The 20,627-nt window shown below is 37.6% G+C and overlaps 1 protein-coding gene across 1 annotated transcript in view; it reads left to right on the top strand.

Annotated features, from left to right (window-relative positions):
• The window catches only part of UXS1 (UDP-glucuronate decarboxylase 1), a 58,400-nt gene that overhangs the window by 22,539 nt on the left and 15,234 nt on the right, over positions 1-20,627 (top strand). Inside the window, exons 6-10 of the mRNA XM_072333040.1 lie at positions 2,245-2,425; positions 8,373-8,477; positions 9,849-9,908; positions 11,154-11,275; positions 20,000-20,119. Coding sequence (XP_072189141.1) covers positions 2,245-2,425; positions 8,373-8,477; positions 9,849-9,908; positions 11,154-11,275; positions 20,000-20,119 — 588 coding nt within the window. The remainder of the gene's footprint in view (positions 1-2,244; positions 2,426-8,372; positions 8,478-9,848; positions 9,909-11,153; positions 11,276-19,999; positions 20,120-20,627) is intronic.

Here is a 20,627-nt window from a genome sequence, read left to right as displayed (position 1 = left end):
ATCTAGTCCAACTCCTCGGCAATGAAAGGGTATCTACAACTAGATCAGGTTGCTTGGAGCCTGATTCAGCCTGGTCTTGAAAGTCTCCAGGGATGGGGAATTCACCACATCTCTGAGCAACCTGTTACAGTGCCTCACCATCCTCACTGTAAAAGACTTTTTCCTTATATCCAAACTAAATTTCCCTTCTTTAAGTTTGAAACCATTTTCTCTTGTCCTACTGCAACAGATTCTGCTAAAGGGTCTGTTCTCTTCTTTCCTGTAGCTCCCTGTTAGATACTGAAAGGCCACTATCAGGTGTTCTGGAACCTTCTCTTCTCCAGGCTGAACAGCCTCAGCTCTCTCAGCCTGTGCTCATAGAAGAGGTGTTCCATCTTTAGAATATTTTCTGTGACCTTCTTCTGGACACATTCCAACAGGTCCACACCTGGATGCAGTACTCCAGGTGAGGTTTCACCAGCACAGAGTAGAGGGGCAGGGTCACCTCCTTTGACCTTCTGACTGTGCTTCTTTTGATTTCTAATGGATTCATATACTCTACAGGAAATGTTGGTCCTGATCACTACAAAAAGATAAACCCTTTAGAACTTGCAACAAGGCTGCCAGTTGTGGAATTCCAGGTCAGGATAAGCTAATGGCAGTAGATTTTCTATGTGTTCATTTTTCCTTTGGTAGATGCTGATACCTGGCAAAAGGATGTTCTCCATCAGTTATTGCTCTGTTTTCCTTGCTCTTATCATTTGCTGTCTGTTATGGGATAGTGGGAGCCCCAAGGTCATTTCTTTCTTTTAAAGAGGGCTACTCCTCAATCCTCTTTCTCTGTTACATTTGTTAAAGAACTGAGTCACATATCCAAATCTCATGCAGGGAAGCACTGACAAATGCAAAAGAATATTGAGTAGGCCAACTAAATGTTTCCTTTATTAACTTGGTACTTAACAATGCCTTTGGCACTGACAGTCTTGAATTTTGAATATGGAAGGCAACGTGTGGGAGAACAAGAGTTTGAAAGCTATATTTTTGAGAAGAGAGCTAATGTCAATAGCTTTTTTTTTTCTTTTTAGTTTATTAGCTTTGTTTCTTTCCTGATTTTAAAATGAGAAAAATTGTGCTCATCTGTTGGTTGTTTCTTCGTTGTTGTTGTTATTGGTTTTGTTTTTTCAGGAGGGGACACATGTAGACTTTGGTTAACACAAAGTGAAAGAACTTCAGACATCTATATTATTCTACATGCAGTGCTTTGTCATCATGGCACTCCATCAGTGTGATTGCTCTTTGACAGCTCTACCATGCCCTTATATTTGGTTAGTTGTCACTGCAACTGAAGAGTGGAAATCAGTAGCGGAGTCACTTTTCCAAAATTTCATCATGCAGTCGTACAGTATATCTTGATGCCACACTGGCCTTTTACCTTTGTTCTTTCAGAGCATTTGTCATCTATATGTGTTCTTGAAAGCACGGAGGAAGTAATATTTGTGTGTGGATGTGTCACACAACTTGCAGTGCTACTACTTGTAATTCTGACTGCTTGAACACTGTGTTAGTGGTTTGTTTTTCTTCAATGTTGTTTGCTCTTACAAATTTAAGTGCACGAAGGGGAAAAACAAATAGTGTCCTTGATTCCTTTTTCCTCTACCGTGGAAGAACAGAAGATTTTAAATGTTTTACTTCTGCTTGTTGGAGCTAATGATGTGTGAGGCTGAAAGCAAAATGATGGGATGATTTTTAGCAGCTATTTCAGATGAGAGGCCTTTCACCTCTGTGATGTGAAATAATCTGTAGTACTTAGGACACCAATGTGTTTTCCATTTAATCCAGACAGAAGCTGGATTTAATATTTCTGGTATTAGACAAAACTTATGTGGATTTCTGTCATTCTTTTTTTTTATTCCTCAGAAATGGAGATGGTGGAGAATTCTTTTTGGGTATATTTTAGATCTCGCTATATCATAAAAGGGCACAATCCAATTTGTAGGAAAAAAAGAGGGAACTAAAATAATATATTCTAAGAGTTTTTGTTGAATATTTAGCTGAGCTTTCAGGTTGAAAGTGATGAAGCATATGTCTCTCAAAATTTTAGATACCCTAAATATTGGGTAAAAAAGTGAACATGGAAATGGAGTTGTTTCCCCTGGGGGTAAGCAAGGATCTGAAAGCTACTGTTCTTCTGTTTTCATGCTTGTAGACTTTGTCTGGTGTTTCTGTAAAAAGAAAAAGAAATTTATACCAACTGTCCTAACGCAGATAACTGGAGGAGCAGGGTTTGTGGGTTCTCATCTTACTGACAAACTAATGATGGATGGCCATGAGGTTACAGTTGTGGACAACTTCTTTACGGGCAGGAAAAGAAACGTGGAGCACTGGATTGGTCATGAGAACTTTGAACTGATAAATCATGATGTCGTTGAGCCCCTGTACATTGAAGGTGAGTAGCTACTGCCTTAGTATCTGCATTTGGCTATGCTTTATTTTGATAAACACATTTGTAAAGAAATGAAGTTTATGTACTGACTTGTGCATTGATCTATTACCTGTATACTTTGTTTACTGTTCTAATTTGTATGAGCAGAGTGGGTTGAGAGCTTAATAACTCTTGTCTTTGAAATCAATTATTTTAAATCAGAATGTTCATCCTTTCTAATTGGATGGGAGAAGGAGATGTTTAACATTACCGTCACATTACTGATATTTCGAGAAGGCAGGTTGGCAGAAGATCAGTCTGTCCCATCTGTTGTTCCATATCCTTGTGTACATGCACGTGCCTGCATACAGAGTCTGAATCTTGATTTGGCATGGACCAAGAAGCTTAATTTAAAGGCGTTGGTACTCTGGATTTCATACCACTTGCAGAGGAATGTGAACTCTTTCATAGAGCAAGTCAACTCACTTCTCTGAGTTACCTTGCACATTTTTTCTATGGCAAACAGTGTGCCTGGTTTAGGTGTGAGCATTTCACTTCAAAGACGTAGGAGCAACTCAGCATCTGAACTATCATAAAGCGTCAAGCCATTATGCCAGTTTGTAAGACAGCTATTTAAAAAATACTTATGCACATATAGGCTTTGGGAATATATCAGTGTATAATGAATCAGTGGAAAAAGTTATTATGCTGGAATTTTGGTAATTTTGCTCTATTCCTTCTTCTGTTCCTTCTGAGTGGTCTAGTTGTTGGGTTTTTTGGTTTTTTTTTTCATTTGAAACAAAAAGTGAATCTGAGGCTATATTTTTTTCAGTTATTACTCAAGCTTTATTCTCGTGGGCCAGATTTCACTGGAAAAAATCTATAGTAATTGCATCTCCTGTACTACTGCTTGGGATGAATTCCTGACAATGCTACTGAATCCGTTTTACAAATGTGTTCCTTCTTAGTTCTGATAACGTATTGGTTCAGTTACTGTCTGTTACTTTACTTCAAACTTGTGTTTTCACTGACAGGATAATAGGACTAAGATCTTATTAATTGACTCCGGGTGGTAGTAGCTTATACCACAGCTACATTAGTTTGTCAGCTTTCCTAATCTTTCCTCCATTACTTTTGTTCTAACTGCCACTTGAGAACTTTTCAGAGAATTATCAGCTGTTTCCCAATTGCTAGGCACAAAAAAAAAGAGATAGGAATTCTGTGATCCTTTTGCTACCTGTCCCATGTTCTGTGTAATTAAGACACCAATTTGCTAATGTCTGATGTTACCAGGTTGTAACCTCTTTCAGCACATAGCTTATTGAATTTCTTCTCTTACCTCCAACAGCACAAATGTAAGCTGCTGTGGTTAAATATTACAACAAAATTAACTAAGTATTAAGAACGAAATGAAATATATAGAGTGGTAACGTGGTAAAGTTTAAAAACACAATGAAGAGTTTTGTGTCCAGGAAGGAAAAGAGGGGAGGGGAAAAACAAATAGGATGGGGAGAGGAGAATGGGTAGGGAGTTATTGCAACAGATTAAAAAGATGGTTTTCTTTCCTTCTGACATGGATCCATAGCACTTTAGTCCCAGTTAGTCCTTTTCATTTGAAAATGGAAATTATGATGATGGGAGAAGTCCTGAGAAAAGGAGGTTAGTATTTAAAGAATTCCTATTTATATGCTGTCCTCTTTGAATGAGGTCATGTAGGGATGTTTAACACTTATATTCCAGAGAGAGTAATCTGTGCTTTATTTTGGAAGGAGACCTCATTTCTGATTTAGGAAGAACAACGTTTGTGCTTTTGATATGGAAAGTGAGTGCACTCTCAGGATGCGTAGCTTTCACTACATTTCTTGATGAATCTTTTTTTTAACTTGATAGTGAGGCATAAATACAATCTACCTTGTGTGAGTCATTAACTTGATCTGAATTGTCCAGAGACCGTGATAAATGGTCAAAACACAAGTTCTATTTCTTAACCCTGTGGCTGTTTGCTGTGGTGCTGACTGACTTTGTGCAGTAGAATTTCTGTTGCTGTAACGTTTTGGGAAGGCAATCAGCAGAAACTGCACAGGGACACTTAGCTTTCATCAGGACTTTTTTCAAGGAGAAAAGCAAAGGTACTGAATTTCTTAATGGAATGGAAGTGCTTGAAGGGCAAGAAATAGAAAATCTGGAAATAAAGTTTCTATGAACTTTTTTGTTGTTGTATTTGAGTTGTATGTTCTTAAATTATCTGGGATTTTTTTTTTATGTCAAGGTTGAAACTAATAGATGTGGGTTTTTCTAGTTGAACAAAATAATTTTCTAAAGGATGAGGTATTCATGGAAATTCACCTTTGTTTGACTTCTTACCTCTCATTCTTTACATTCTTTAATATTACAACTTCCTCAAGATGTTTACTTGAGAGCACTTTGGCTGGTGTTCCTGTAAACTTTAGTGTGAAGATTCATAGATACAGTTTGGAGTATAAAAGAGAGTGAATGCTTGAGCTGATGTTACTGTGACCTATCCTGCTTCATGGCAACAGAGCTGCATTTAAAACTACCAAATAAAGTTTTGAATTAAAGGTATAAAGGATAGAAATAATGTACTCAGTCTACACAGTGACTTGAAAATGAGTGCCATGGAATCATAGAATGGTCTGGGTTGAAAAGAACCTCAAAGATCATCCGGTTTCAACCCCCCTGCTATGTGCAGGGTTGCCAACCACCAGACCAGGCTTCTCAGAGCCACATCCAGCCTGGCCTTGAATGCCTCCAGGGATGGGGGCATCCACAGCCTCCTTGGGCAACCTGTTCCAGTGTGTTAACACCCTCTGTGTGGGAAAAACTTCCTCCTAATATCTAACATAAACATCTCCTGTCTCAGTTTAAAACCATTCCCCCTTGTCCTATCACTATCCCCACTTGCGGTCGTTTTCCCTTCTGTTTATACACTTCTTTCAAGTTTTCACTAGTGTTGACTGTGTAGGGAAAGAATGTTTTTTAAACTTGTAATATATATATATATATATATATATATATATATTTTTCCCCCCCTCATGCATTGCAGTCTGTGTTTCTGCTGTGAGCTGCCGTTTTAGCTTCCTAAATGGAGCAGGGCAGCCAGTTTTGAAGTGGAGTTACAAGATTGTGGTCATACCACAGACGGGGCACTTTAAAGCTACTAGTATCTCTGTCTTCATTACTGAGATGTGGTTATCAGCTGCTATTGTGCACAAAGAAATAGTTTGCTGACACTCTTAAAGGTGCATGCAAGAGCACTGCCTAGCTTATTTAGTACAAAATAAGTGAATGTGAGCAGAGTCCAGCTTTGTCTCCCCAAAGCATGTTGTATAAGTTTTACAATAAATGAAAAATAAAAATTAACACAAATGCAAGCATGTGGAAATTTACGAGTAGTTTCAGTTGAACTAAACACCTTAATTGGATCAAGTGCCGTTTCTCTGCACAATGGAAGTTTCTATGATGCTGAGCTTCTATTTAGTGGACAGGCTTGTATTTGAATCATTTGTGTTTGCAGTGAAAGAATCTTGCCTTCAGGAGTTCTAAACTTGCCGTCAGTTGTCACAAAGTAACCCAAACTTGTACATCCCTTCTCCAGTAAGCAGTCTTTGTGGTTTTGTATTTTATTTGTATTTGTTTCTGGCTAGCAACTGTATGGCAATTTGGATAATCTTATGCCTGTCTGTATCTTGATGCAGAGAAAGGAAAGGTAGGTTTTGGCACTGCTCATATGAATAACCTTGAGCCTGTATGGGAACTGTTCCTTTAAGAGTGGCTGTGCATTGAAAATTGTGTATTATGGATGAAGTTAGAGGGGCTGGAAGGTGTTCACTTCTCCTTTGACAGCATAGGTCTAGACAGTAATTTACTCATCAGTGCTTTTGAAGTGATGTTTTCATTTTGCAAATGTTTCACTAAAGCCTGTTGGAAAGTAGATGTAAAAAGGGTTGTGAAGGACTGGAGAGAAGCAGTAAAGATAGGATGACAGTTGAAGTCTGGTGACAGCTGGTGACTTTACTTGTCACTTGGTTTCCTTTCTCTGAGCCACCTTGCTGGCAGCAATGTTGATGCTGCCAAGAGCAATGATAAGTAGCTTCTCCAACCACTTCTTTCATAAGCTTTCAATCTACAACTTTTCTTTGGTACTGTGATTGTACTGTGCTGCAAGGAGAGTGATATTTTGTATCATGAGTTGAGACATTTGTATATTTTGTTTGTATTCAGGGATGGACAGTATCCTCTATGTCAGCAGCATTAGCAGTGAGGGCAGGGCTTTGAATAAAGATTCAGGCCCCAGCACTCACTGCATCAGGCCATCTTGGGTACCATCCCTGTTTCTACTGTAGGTTGCGTGCTTTGTAAAGCTCTCTTGATACTGTGCTGGAGTTGTTAGTGAATGGAAATAACATTTTCTGTTGAGAAGAGAATAAATAGCAAAGTCTGATACAGGAAATTGTATTTCTCTCCACTTTTTAATGTGAGAATAAGGACTCACCATTGGGACCATACCTGCCATAATTGTGTTACTTCAGCTCTCTAGCCTGCTTTGACATTTTGTATGCAACTGGTTATTGCAGTTCTAGTTGCTGAAGACCGTACACACTGTGATTCATGTTATGTAGAAGTCAGAAAAAACACTTCTGTATTTATGGTTGTTATATTATGAAAGGCTCACTGTTTGGGTTTGTGGAGTATTGGATTTTGCTTCTAAGAAATAATCTGGTTTTTATTATACTGTTTGTATTATAACTAACTTTTCTACCCACCATCTCTGCATCCTCTGGTAGTATCTCTAACCTTGCATGCTTATTTCATATGATGATATTTTCAACTACGATATGCTAAAGCAGGTCTCATAGTTAGCATTTGTCTTAAGCTTCTGTCATCAACCAGATCAGCTATCAACTAGTGTGCTGAGATTCTTTCAGTCTTCATGTTTAAGACTGATTCTGTTGCTCTATGCGGCTTATTAAGGACTTTTTTAGTACTTTAAGTTTTCTGGAATGAGCTGTTCTTTTTTGGGTAAATATATACTGACTTTTTTGATAACCCATTACAAAGCCAAATTTGAGCTGATGTCTGGTGTGCTTGCTTCTTTGTATCAGATTCCACTTATGATATCTGTATCTGTCTTCTGAGGTACTTCAATAGAGAAGTCAAAAACAGCCATGCTTGTTTTTGAAAATGATCTGTTTTATTAAAATGTGGATAAGTATCTGAAAATAAATGGATAAGGAAACAGCAAAGTAGAATTCATTTAGAATTCATAAACCAAGGCTGAAAAAAGTGGAGAGAGAAAGTCTTGGTTAGTTATATAATTGACCTTTGAACTTAAAATCTGCTGAAATAAGAGCCTTGGTTTTTGATCTACTCTTGACTCACAAGGTATAGCAACCTAGCTTAGTTACATTAGGCTCTATTTTTGCTGTTGTGTAGAATGCGTATTTCTTGACAGTGGTTTGAGTCTTTGTGTTTCTACACGCTTCAATGACAGAAATGCAGCAATGTAAATTAGTTAATATTGGGACTAGCGTTCATTATCTGTACAATCTCTTGTCAGTATGCAAGCTGTCGTACTTTGAATTCAACTAGACATCAGTGTATCTTCATTGATTGTAAGTAATATTCAATGTGATGGTAAAATGGATTTCATAACTTGAAGGTGTGAAATATCTTTTGGGAATGGCATTATTTTAAGTGAAAAATCCCCATATGGAAAAAGAAATGTATTAACTTTGTTGATGTATGATATTGGTGTAATTTTGTGTTACTGAAAAGCGCATCTTGCTGTGGCTTAAAACAGGTTTGCAAACATGTGATGTGTAGCATGTGAGCTCCAGTGTTAGGAAATGCAGAAAGAATACTTGTTTTTCAACTCTTACACTTTCTCTTTTAATGTATCACATAGAAAAATATTAATGCTTCCTTTTCTCCCTTCTCTGTCTTTCCGTAGTGGACCAGATCTATCATCTAGCATCTCCTGCTTCACCTCCAAATTACATGTATAATCCTATAAAAACGTTAAAGACCAACACTATTGGAACATTAAACATGCTGGGTAAGTAGAAATCTTTTTTTCTTACTTAACAATGTTACATTGTAATATGATCTAGACAGAGTTCATAGTGGGGAAGGACTGAGCACATGAGTCAAGCATACTAAAGAAGCTGCTACTTTAAGAACAATGCATGTTTTTTTTCTCAGGAAAGTTGTACTTTTCCCTTAACTATACATGCAGGAGAGTTCTGGCAACATGAAAGTTCAGCTAGCAAAGAAACAGGACTTCCATACCTGTAACTTGGCTATGAAGTGAAGCCTATGCAGTGATTACAGAAATCACAGGAACAGCTTTAAGAGCCTGGGATGTTAATAGCAAAGTTGTGTCAGGGACTACACTTACCTTGGTGACAGTGGGACACTGCCACGTTGGTCATGAGTGACTGTTTTTTTTTTCCACTGCAGCAAACACTGAGCTATGTGAAACTGCACTAGCTATGTAAACCCCAAACATCAAGATCTATCTCATGTATGCCTTGGCTGGCAAAACAGCTGAAAGGACATTTAATGTCTAGCTTCATAGTAGATAATTACAAGGCAAATTTTTCATCTTTTTTCTGTTGATTTTGGTGCTGAGAATGAGTATGTAAAAAAGAGAAGGTCTGAAGCCTGTACTACTTTTTCCTCTCATTTTAATCTGTTTAGCATATGCTGCAACTTGTACTAGCTGTCAGAGATTGACTGAGAATGAGGAAAAAAAAAAACATGCCGGACTCTATTTCATCTCTCATTTGGTATGCTAGTGAGTTCAATTAAGAGAATTACATGATTTAGATGCAGTGTGATATCAGGCATTTGTACAGCATAGGTGAGTGATTTCATTGAGTGGACACGTTAACTTGCAGCCCATAAGGTCATTGAAATGGAGAGCAGAATAATCTCAAGAGCTGTGTACATTCATTCAGACTGTTTAACAGAGTAGTAACTACAAATAATAAGAAAATGTTTTTTGTCCTTTAACATGTTGTAGTATAACATGTTGCCCTATAACTGTTCAAGTTTATTATGTAACATAACTCTGTTCTGTTAGCCATGATGCGGTGTGTTGTTTCAAGATTCTCATGTAGTCTCTGGAATGATTTATGCTTCCTTGACCTTTACATAGGTGTGATATATCAAGTTATTTGGTCTTAGTTCAGTTTAACTTTTAGTCATAGAACTGAACACATCACACGTGTAGATGTTGTTCTGCTGTTTCTCAAGTCTCCTAGCTTGGGATTGGGAGGTACAAGTTACAGCTAGATTTATCTGTTGAGAGAAACTGAATTTGCTTTAAATGCAGCACAAACCAGGACTGCACTAAAGCAGTTAGTGTCACTGAAAGATTCTTGAGCTTGCTCAAGTATGTTCTTTTACTGTTTCCCAAATTCAGGGTTAGCCAAACGTGTTGGAGCACGACTGCTGCTGGCCTCCACATCAGAGGTATATGGAGGTAAGAATAAGTGTGTAGAGCTCTTGACATGTAAATACTGAAGGGTCTTTACATGCCTTTAGATGAACAGTAGGTACTTGTCACTGTCTTAGCTTGATTTCTTCTTCAGATGTACTTATCAGTTTAAAAGGAATTAGTAATTGCTTTAAGTCTCTAGTCAGAATAGTGGAAGAAGGGTCAGACTGCTGTTTGTAAATTTCTTTTGTCTTTTTTTAATGACTTTTTTCAAGGGCAGTGTTGTGTAGGGAGTTTACAAGTGCTTTATAGAGCTGTATCTGTCAGAAAGGAGACAAAGGTTGCAGAACCTTCTGGTACTTTTGTAAGAACTGCTGCCTGCTTTTTTAATCATGTAAAAATTCTTTTTTCTTCTTGCTGTTTTTTAATTCTTCTGTGACTTTTGTATGACATTAATTCATCCATAATCATGTCTTTGAGTAGCGTAAAAACTGGGAGGAGCTGATCAAAGTTATCATTTTTTTTCATTAGCCTGTAATGCTGGGACGTTCCATGGTAATATATGCAAACTTCAAACCCATTTAAAAAGGAAAAAGACAGCACAAATCAGTATCATCATGAGAAGACATAACAAATGACTGTATTGTTTCATATGGAGCCTTCAGGCAGGCACACACGTGCCTCCTAGGACATTTTTATTTGGTTTAGTTTTTTTTGGATTGAGGACTCTTGCATTGGATCTAACCAGAGGATTGTCTAGCTTGAACATGGCTGGAGTTGGCTAGTAAGAAGTGCTTAGACCGAATTAAGAGAAAAATATCAAGTGCATCATGACACCTGACTCTGTTCTTTTGTTGGGAAATGCAGTGCTTGTCCATCTTGTTCATTGTTTTCCTCATATTTTATAAAACTTGAAGTTACTTTATTTCCAAATACAGTAAAAAAAAAAGTGCTGTGTGAGTAACCAATAATATTTTCTTGGAATTTGGTTAGTTTTTGCACTGGAAAGTTGAGTTTAACCCTCTGTTCTCAGTCTCTTATTGGAAAGCTGCTGAGGGCTGTTGTTTACTTGTACTCTGTGATCTTAGTAGAGACCTGTGTCTTCTGTTGTTTTCATAGTTATAGTGAATATATTTTTAATGAATGGTGTTGAAACTTGGTGTTTTTGAAATACATAACTCTGAGAGATGCTGATAAACTGTCTTAACATCAGTGATCTATCAGAATATTAATTATATACAATCATCTTTTTGACAGAAGGTTATGTAAAGTGTTTCCTTTCCCTCATAGATCCTGAAGTTCACCCTCAAAATGAGGATTACTGGGGTCATGTGAATCCGATAGGTCCAAGAGCCTGCTATGATGAAGGAAAGCGAGTTGCAGAGACCATGTGCTATGCATACATGAAGCAGGTATTAAATTTGTGTCAAATTCAGTGGATTTTCTGTAACAAGGAAGACCAAATTAATGGAAGCTGCAGTATGTGTATTTAGGGGTAAGAGAGCATAAGAGAATCTCATGAGTAGTGTTCCTACTATGGCTGTAAAATCTGTGCTTTCTTTAATGCAGAAGTTTTATTGCTGTTGTCTTTTGTTATTTCAGATGAGCAGTGTTCAAGAAAATGTGTTTTAGTCTTTGATAGACCTATTATATCTCCCAATATAATGGTTTTTAAATTGATGGAACTAAGATGACCTTATGAATTCAGGAGCCAAATAACAGATTGCTTTAAGTTGGTCTTGCGCTAAAATGCTTTGCTGAATACAGCAATTACTGATAAATGTGGGACATCTAGTGAGCATAATTGAAGTCAGAATATGTGGGTATAAATGAGGAAGTTCTTTAATAGGTACTCATATAAAAGCAATGTATTCTAAATTGCTTTAGAAATATCTTTAAAAATAGGTAGGTATAAATATAACCCTTAATGAAAGATGTGAATCTTTTGTGATGTATTACACTTTCTTCAGCTAAGTACAGTAACATGGAGATTAAAATGCAATTTAAAAATGCAATTTAAACACATTTCAAAAATGACACAGGCCAATTTCCCTAAGTACCAAATAGAAACTCATAACTAACTAACCCAGCAGTTGAGACTCTCTAAATGCATGCGAGTCTTGTCTAATTTAATTGCTATTCTCCTGTTCTCCAGAAGACTTTTCACTTATAAGATGTGGCACGTTGAAGAAAGCCATCTCGCTGTTCTTGGTGTTTGCAGCCTTAATACACAAAGGAAAAAAACAATAGTAGAATTTTAAAACTTGAAATAGTAAAATCCTAAGTGCTTTTAAAAAACATGAAGACAAAATTGACCTTAAAAGTGAGGAATTTAGGGCTGATGTTTCAGTGCAGAGGATGTAGAAAACTTTCACTTCTTCTGCCAAACAGAAGGTAATTCTTAAGGTTCATATCTGCTTTGTTCTCCTTTAAATCATTGAACACTGAACGTTGAATATTACAGATTGTTTTTGGTGAGAAATTCTTTTGCTGTAGGGTATTGAGTTTCCTGTGAGTTTATAGTATACACTGCAGCATTTTTTTTAGAAGGACTAGCTAGGTCATCTTGAAAATCATGGGCTTGCCTTTTAAAACCACAGAATGACTTAATCCCATAAGATCTATGCAGGAGTTGCAATGACTTGCAAAGGTTTGTATGGTGGAACTGCTGGTTGCACGTGCTTTAATTGAATACATGTGATCTGAGTAAGCTCTCTGTCCTATGGCCAGCTCTGTCAGGTGCATCTTGTTCTTGACTATGGATTAGTAAAGTCTGCCGAAATTTACTCCACCTTCCTGTATATTCTGAAACACTGAGTTGTTTTTTATTCATAGTGCAGATGGTATACTTAATAGCAGTGGAAACATTATCCTTTGTGAGGAGGAAGATTTGACTTCAGCTATGAAAATGAGTATTGTGCAGTTTCGGAAGGAGGGGGTCAAATAGGGGTGTCACAGCCCAAAGCAATTGGGTTTACAGGATTTCTCAGTAAAATATTTTCAGAATTTTCTAAATAAAATAAATAAAGGGAAACAAGCAAACTTCTTAATAATGTCTTAATATGTTTTCCTCCATTGTATACCTTCTTAGGCATGTTAAATATCTAATCATGCTTCTTAAGATATAGAATAAAAAATAGCTTTGACATTATACTTCCAGATAGGCTGTTTGAATCAGAACAGTTCTTGAATTAATTCAGAGAGGAGTCTTTGTTCAGAGTTCCTCAGTATTTCGCTTCACTACTTTGACCCTTTGAGTTAAGCAATTCTTGACTTAATCTCCTGTTCACAACTGCCAACTTCAAACATGCTTTGTAGAGTTTCCTTATCAAGGGGTTCAAGCACAGCAGTAGCATTCAGTACGATAGAAATGCTTTCTAGAAAGCAAAGAGTTGAAATGTTTTCTGGAGAAATGCACGACTCAAGGAACACAAAGCGTGTACACTGAGTCACGTCATCTCATGTGGAGCACTGGAGTGTGCAGTTTGAGAGGGTGTTTACTATGAGCTTCCAGGAGCAGTTGTCCCTCCTTAAATTTATATGGGAGCTTAGATCGGACTCTTAGATTAGGCTAAATGTAGATGTGGAAATACCTACTTTGCAACTTTTCTCAGGCTGTGGGAGGCTTTAGTTCCTTTACCTTGTTCATCTGGAAATTAAGCTGCATCCTTTGATTCAAACTTCACTTTCCTAATCTGCACCTTCTTTTTCAGTGCTTTCTCACTCTCCCTCCTGGAAAGCTTTATTTCAGTGCTTAATTGCCCTCAGAAAATGCAGGGCATGGTTTTGAAAATCTCTTAAATCAACAGCTTTGTTCCGTCCTTGATTTTTCTTATCTTTTTTGCTGTTCTGCAGCAGAACTTGTAGTACCAGCATTTTCCAGAATGAGCAGAATTCTCTTATACAAGCAGTAAGATCTTCCTGAAAAATGTTACAGGGGTTTGAAGTAGAAAGAGGTCAGAGAGAGGTGAGGAGGAGCTTAAACATATATTATTGCAGTTTGAATTGTGGGCTTTGTTCAGGAGTTGCCATTCAGTATGCTGGTAACTTCAAAAGTCTGTGGTTGGAATTATTGGTCTGCATAGAAGACCAGAATTCACGTGTGCTCTGCTCTGTGACTTAATTTAAACACTAGTCACAATCTGATGTACCTACATGATGGGAATCTGGTATGTTTGCTTAAGCATCTTGTAAATACAAACTTGTACCTTAGTGTATTAGGGCACTTCGTGAGCTGGATTTAATCTCTTCTTATCCTGTTGGTCAATTAGGAAGTTCTCCAGACCTGAAGCAGTACTTCTGCTCACTGTGGAATAGCACAGGGGAATTCTTAATTTTCTTCTACCATTTTTAACCCTTCTTTTTCATAGTGCCTGTATGACTTTACAAGCTTCAGTGGTAGCAGGTAGTTTTAATTGTATGTGAGATAACAATGGTTTTCAAATTGCCTTAGCATACCTTAGGTCTACTGATTAAGAATTGCATCGGATGCCTTTCTTAGCATGCAGAAGTGAACTGAGTAATGGTAACTGAATGTTAAGTATAACTTTAGGTGGACATGAGTTGTGCTTTACATTATATAGAATATTCTGGAGTCAGGACTGTGAAAACTCAAGGTGCCAATGGATTTTAACAGGTAGCAGAAGAAAACAAAGGCAAATGAGGAATGGAGTTTGCTTTACTAATGAGAGGATAACATACACAGACTGATGTTGAAATCAGTTAATTACAGAAGCGCATTACAATTACAGCCCGAGGGTGATTTCCTGTTGCATATTGAGTTATGCTTTTATTCCTAATCTTTAATTCACAAAATGAGTTGGTTTCAGTAGTTGTGAAAAGCCTTGATGTAAAATGTAGGGGTAATGAAAACTTGATTGAATTGCAACTGAAAAGGCAATCAATAGTGAATAACTGTAGTTAATGAGTAAATAGGTAGGAAACATGTAGCTGTGTTGGAATAGAAGAGTTCTCTTCTAAATGTCTTCTGTGTGTTTATCTTGTGTTCTCTAATTACTGTTAGTTGCTTCCTTGATACTCATTATAGTTGTTTTTTTTTTAATAATTCAGCATTCTTTTTAGTGTTGTTGTATGTAGTTCTCTAGCAGTTTGCTTAAGAGATGATGCAGAATTGGTGCCTTTTGTGGATGGATGGAGATGGATTATCTGTGGTGACAGCAGAAGAAAATGAGGAATTGCATCTCCTCAGGACAGTAGCTAAAAGAACAGTTCTTTAATGCCACAGATAACAGTTACTTTGGGGACACATATTAGGCAAAGCTAAGCAGTAGTGATAAAAGGTATCTTGGAGCTCTTTAGATGTTTTTTAGGAACCACTTAGAAGAGTTTCGCATGCAGGAATAGAAGGAGGTGAAGGTTGGAGTAGGAGTCTATACAGACAAAGTCAGCACCTCAGGCACTGCCTGTATTGTAGAAGAGATAAGAAGAAGATATAAGATGCTACAGCCATTCTCGCTGCACTGCTGACTGAAACCTTTAATGTGCAAGTGTCATTACCACAGTTAGTGTTCTGTTACGTGAAAATTGGGTAGGAAAGAGGATGGGGAAAGCAAATACATTCACAGTTCCTTTCCTCTGCAAAGTTTTAAAGCATTCACACTGTGTTAATATTCCCCATAAGCGTGGCAATTCCACTGAAAGTCTCAAGTACTATTTGTTGGTCACTTCTATCTTCCTAATTAACTATTTCTATTTTAAATGAGGAAACAGTGCTGTTTCCAGTGGTTGTAACTTCATGAGCGAAGTGAGGCAAAAGCAGGAGAAGTAGAACTCTGTAATGTCTGAGACATTATCATAAAAATGCAGCCTGTCTTTTCACTGTATCATTAGTAGTAAGAGCTCCTCTGTAATTGGAGAGTTCTGCTTTTAGAATGCATTCCTAAATTGTGTTGGTTGCTGTATCTGAATTGTCAGGGCTTTATTGTACAAACATAGCATGTATGAAGTTGACGGCTTTCTTCTGTCAGCGCAACTGCACTGTTTTTCCCAATTATGTGAAGATAAATCAGGAAAAAAATGTCTGGTCATCTTACCCCTATTCAGGCAAAATGGCTTTTTGTTGCTGAATTTCCTTTACTGTTTCTACCTGTTCTTTACTGGTAACAATTACTAAATAACCTTGTACTTTAGACAAGGTCAAAGCCTGGGACTAAAGGAATACAGGTATCCTGAGGCATGTCTGAATGCTTTCTGTAATCTCTGTGCTCAAAGTTTTGTTGTTGTGTTTTTCGTTTTTTCCCTGCTGTGCTGAAAGAAATCTCATTCTCTGATTTCCCTCAGGTAACTGGAGAACTTGGTTCCTTTGTTCCAGATGCTATTGTACTGTTGTGTGTAAATTGAATTCTGAAGTCAAGAAGACTTCGTGCTTTTTTTTATTCCAAGATTGACTTCCCTCAGTTGGTTTAGCAAGTGTTTGAATAATATATTCATAGCATCATTCATCTGTTGATGGAAAGTGTTGTTTCTGATGCTTTTCTTTTCAATTTAGTATACCTCTTATTTTTGTCTGTAAGATGCATCTTCCTCATTCAGCCCTCATTGCTCTAAAACCATTGATAAGGCACTGCCTTTTACCTCTAACTGTTCTTTTCATACTGTACATGAGTATAGCTCTGCAGAACTCTATCACACAGAAGACTAAAATTGTTTGAAATATGTACTGTTGGTTGTTAGGGAGTATTTCCAACCCTTAATGGGAGCTGTGTTAAAGCTCTCATTCACTGGATTTTATTACACTGTTTATGTTAACTGCCTCCTCATGTTCCAAAGCCACGCTATTCAGTAAAACACTGAAGCTAAAATCCCTGTCTGAAGGGGGTACCCTAATAATTCAGGCATAGATGCACTTTAGTGGGTACACATCTCTTCCTAACAGCAGTAACTCCCATCCAAGTGCTGTTAGAACAGACTTGTGCCTGTTTCATTGGCCATATACAACACTTACAAAAGATAAACAAGCTGAGGCAAATGCTAGAAATAAAACATTTTAGCAGAAAGATCAAAGTAATGGTATGAGGGGACCTTGAACTGATGTGCTAACTTCTCTAATCTGGGAAGTGCTGAACTATAAGCATGGTAATATTCAACCATAAGTTGAGAGTGCTGGAGATATGCCTGGACTGTGTTCAAGAAGCTGCATTCCTCCAAAAGTAATAAGGACAGTTGTGATTGCCCTTCTTAGTGTGTCTAGAGGCTTACCTTGAACTGAGCCTTGGGGTTAGAATATCGTAGCTTAAAAATGTGTTATGGATGGATCCTGGCGTTACCGTGCTTTATGATTACAATTCAGGACTTGGGGAAATAAAAATCAGAGTTAATTAGTGATCTCATTGATGAAGAATATGAGTCACTAGGAAGGTGACTAATACAATGGGGGATGCAGGCAGAAATCATAGTAGTTATAGCTGAAGTACTAGTGAAGACTTGTATCAGTTCAGAGTGCTATCCGTACAGCTGTCTGGGCATTCCCTGCAAGATTATTTTTTCGTCCATGAAATTCATTTTCTGTTGGAAAACAGACAGTTGCAGCTTTCTCTCTCCTGATTTTCTGTGCAGACTGTTCTAATTCATTCCTGCTGTAGATACAGACTTTACAAGGAGGAGATGTTTAGCCCTCTTAATTAGTAAGATTAACTTGCCTGGGATCCTTAATGAAATGTGGCCACAGCTTATTATGTTTGTACTGGTAAATAAGAGTGAACTGAAGTGTTTTGATAGCTCACAATGTTGCATTTTGCTGGCTTGCTCCCAGTCTCTTCTTGGACTGCCCAAGGAACTTTCTCCCTTAAGCAGTGAGGATGGAAGCCAGGTGACCACATTTGATCTCATCATCAGGGATTAGTCTCAAGCTCTCTTCTGTTGAGCAGTATAAACACAGGACAAAGAAATGTCCTCCTTTCTCCTGGGCCATAATAAAAAATATGTACCTGATTTACTGCCAGGAGTCCAAGGAAGTAATTGACTTTACTAGTGGGAGTATCGTGAAGGTGGTCAATTGTAAGTAACACACTGATATTCAGAGTAAAGGGTGTAGGTAAGAGCGTTCCGGTAGTATTTGTAGGCAGCTACTGAAGGAATCACCTCAAATGAGATTTTCATGAAATGGTAGAAGAAAATTTAGAACAGTTCTGAGAGTATTGGCATCAAGATCTATTTCTGGAAGAGTTTCTTTTGAGAAGATAGATCACAGTTTTACAGGCACAAATTGGGAATCTGCTGCAGGGAAAACAGATTTTCAAAGCAGGTTGCTGCCTGGAATAGCTTTGCTAGACAACTCTATAAATAAAAGGTTAGTAATTTTAAAATACAGCATTACGGGTTTTTGCAGATGGAATAAATGAAAGGGAGGAGAAATACTGGATTCACTGTGATGATGAGTAAGTGCTTATACAGTATGTGTTGTTTCTCTTTTCTAGAGCCCTTACTATTTTTCAGCCAATACTGGAAAACGAGACTGCTGCTGTAGCTTGTGCAGTACAAGAGAGGCTTTTTGGTCAGCATTGTTTAATGAGTTATTTTTATCTTGAGTACTAGCTTCCAAGTGTCTCATTTTCAGTACTTGTTATTAATGGCAATGTCTGAAAAGCTCACATGAAATACAATCCCTCTCTGGAGGAGTCAGTGTCCTTTTAAGCTAGAGTGTTAGGGAAAATTGAAGAACAAGGAACTCTGCCAGAGACTATTTTCAGATACAGAGGAGGCTTTGGGAATGGCTGTGTAATATCCTGCTGGAACTGTATGCTTGACATGCTTTATTAACTGCAAATGAGCGTGTTCCTAGATGATGCATTTTGCACAGGAAGGAGCTTCTGTTCTTCTCAGGGTATCTCAGCGGAGTGAAGCACATGTTGTGAGGTTATTTTTTGGCTCTGTTACGGACCCAAGGTTGGTGTATGAGAATGATCCAAGCTTTTCATATGGCACAGAGTTTATCTGCCTGCTTAGTGTTAGCTTACAACGTATCTGCAAATATAAATAGCATTTTGTCATGGAGTTTGAAATCTTACCTGCATATAAGCAGAAATTAATGTTGCTCAATCTTTTCCCTACCAAGGATGTTGGGCTCTGCTTTTGTTACTTGGTCTTTTCCATTTGTAAACACCATGTAATTCCTAAAGTATTAAATGTGCTTTTGCCTCTCTCACCTGCACATCTCTAAAATGTTAATGCTACCCTTTTCACAGAACTGCTTTGAGGATTCATTTGTTTATGGATTAATTGGAGCTTAATGCCTTCCTCTCTGACTTGTATCAATCACTCACTTGGTAACATCTCTTTACAGCATAACTTGCTGTTCTAAGTTCATCCAGAACCAAATGCATGCTTATGAAGGCCAAGCATCCTTCTTAGGTTTTATTATGAACTGTTACGTGTCTGAATGATTCAGTGTCAATAAACAGGAACTATTTGTTGAGATTACTTCTGTTCTGCAGTCTCCCATTGTTAAAATTCTTTGTCCAGACCGTTATCCAGTTTCACATTTGTTGCATTTTATTTGAAACTTTGCAGAATATCCTCCTGAAAGACCTTGAGGGACAATGGCAGAAATACTTGACAGAAATACTTCTTGGTGGAAAAAAGTTAGGGCATTGAAAGACCTGTACTATAATCCGTGAATTTTTACAGCTGAATAAGTAGCAGGGAGCTAAGAAACACGACTGTGGCTACAAAGCCTCTTTATAGCACTGGTAAATACACTTATCTGAAACATTCGGTTCTAATCTCATGTAGTGCTACCCTGGTAGTGTATCTAGTGATTGTGAGACTCCTTAAACCTTGTGTGGAAAAAGTTCTTGTTGAATGGATACTACTGAAAGTCTTGAAGCTCTTGTTAGAGGAAAATGCTTATATTGAAATAATCAGCTGTTCTAGCGCTGACATAGAATTTGCATTACAAATACAGAGAACTAGCGTAAATTATCTTGCTGTATGCACTGCAGTTTCCAGTAGCATTGATGAGAGGTTAGAAGTGTTTCATGGTGGGAAAGCAATGCATTTTAAATCTGCAGAATGAATTCTTAAGAGAAGATTTTGGATAGGGGAGAGTTAATTTGCTCTTTTGGCAAAAAAGAAATGCTTACTAATGTAGTAACATTTTTTTCTTCCTTTGACTGCAGGAAGGAGTTGAAGTAAGGGTTGCCAGAATATTCAATACCTTTGGTCCTCGAATGCATATGAATGACGGTAGAGTTGTCAGTAATTTCATTCTACAAGCTCTCCAGGGAGAACCACTAACAGTAAGTAATGACTTGTCGCTGACATGAAGAGTTGTGTTCTGTATATTCTATGCTCACGTGCTATGATGGAGGCTGGATTTTAGAAAACATGGAGGGTTTCCCCTCTCTAAAGTTAAAAAATAAATAAGTAAATTGCAGTATATCGTGGTCATGTTTATAGAATTGTATGCGCAAAGATTTGCTCTGTTGATTGTATTGATATTGCATCATCAGGGAGAAACAAGCTGCAACCTAGGAAAGTATTTTAGTCATCCTAAACTTGAATCTCTTTTATGCCACAACTTTTCCTTGTGGTCAGGTTTAGAATACTGTGGTTTTGTACTATTTCTTGTTGAGGAACCTCCTCTAAACCATTTTTGGAAGGTAGTCGTCTAAACGTCTTTTTGCAGGCTTAGGTGTCAGTCTGACATTCCATGAGTAACATAACATTAAAGGCCTTCAAACTACATCACATAAAACAGGCCAGGACTGCTTTTTGTTGCCATTGACAACTGGTGTGACATAGCCA

This window comes from Excalfactoria chinensis, chromosome 1, assembly GCF_039878825.1.
Source record: "Excalfactoria chinensis isolate bCotChi1 chromosome 1, bCotChi1.hap2, whole genome shotgun sequence".
Lineage (NCBI taxonomy): Eukaryota > Metazoa > Chordata > Aves > Galliformes > Phasianidae > Excalfactoria > Excalfactoria chinensis.
The sequence above is the reverse complement of the archived record's forward strand: the minus strand, read 5'-3'. Positions and strand labels throughout refer to the sequence as shown.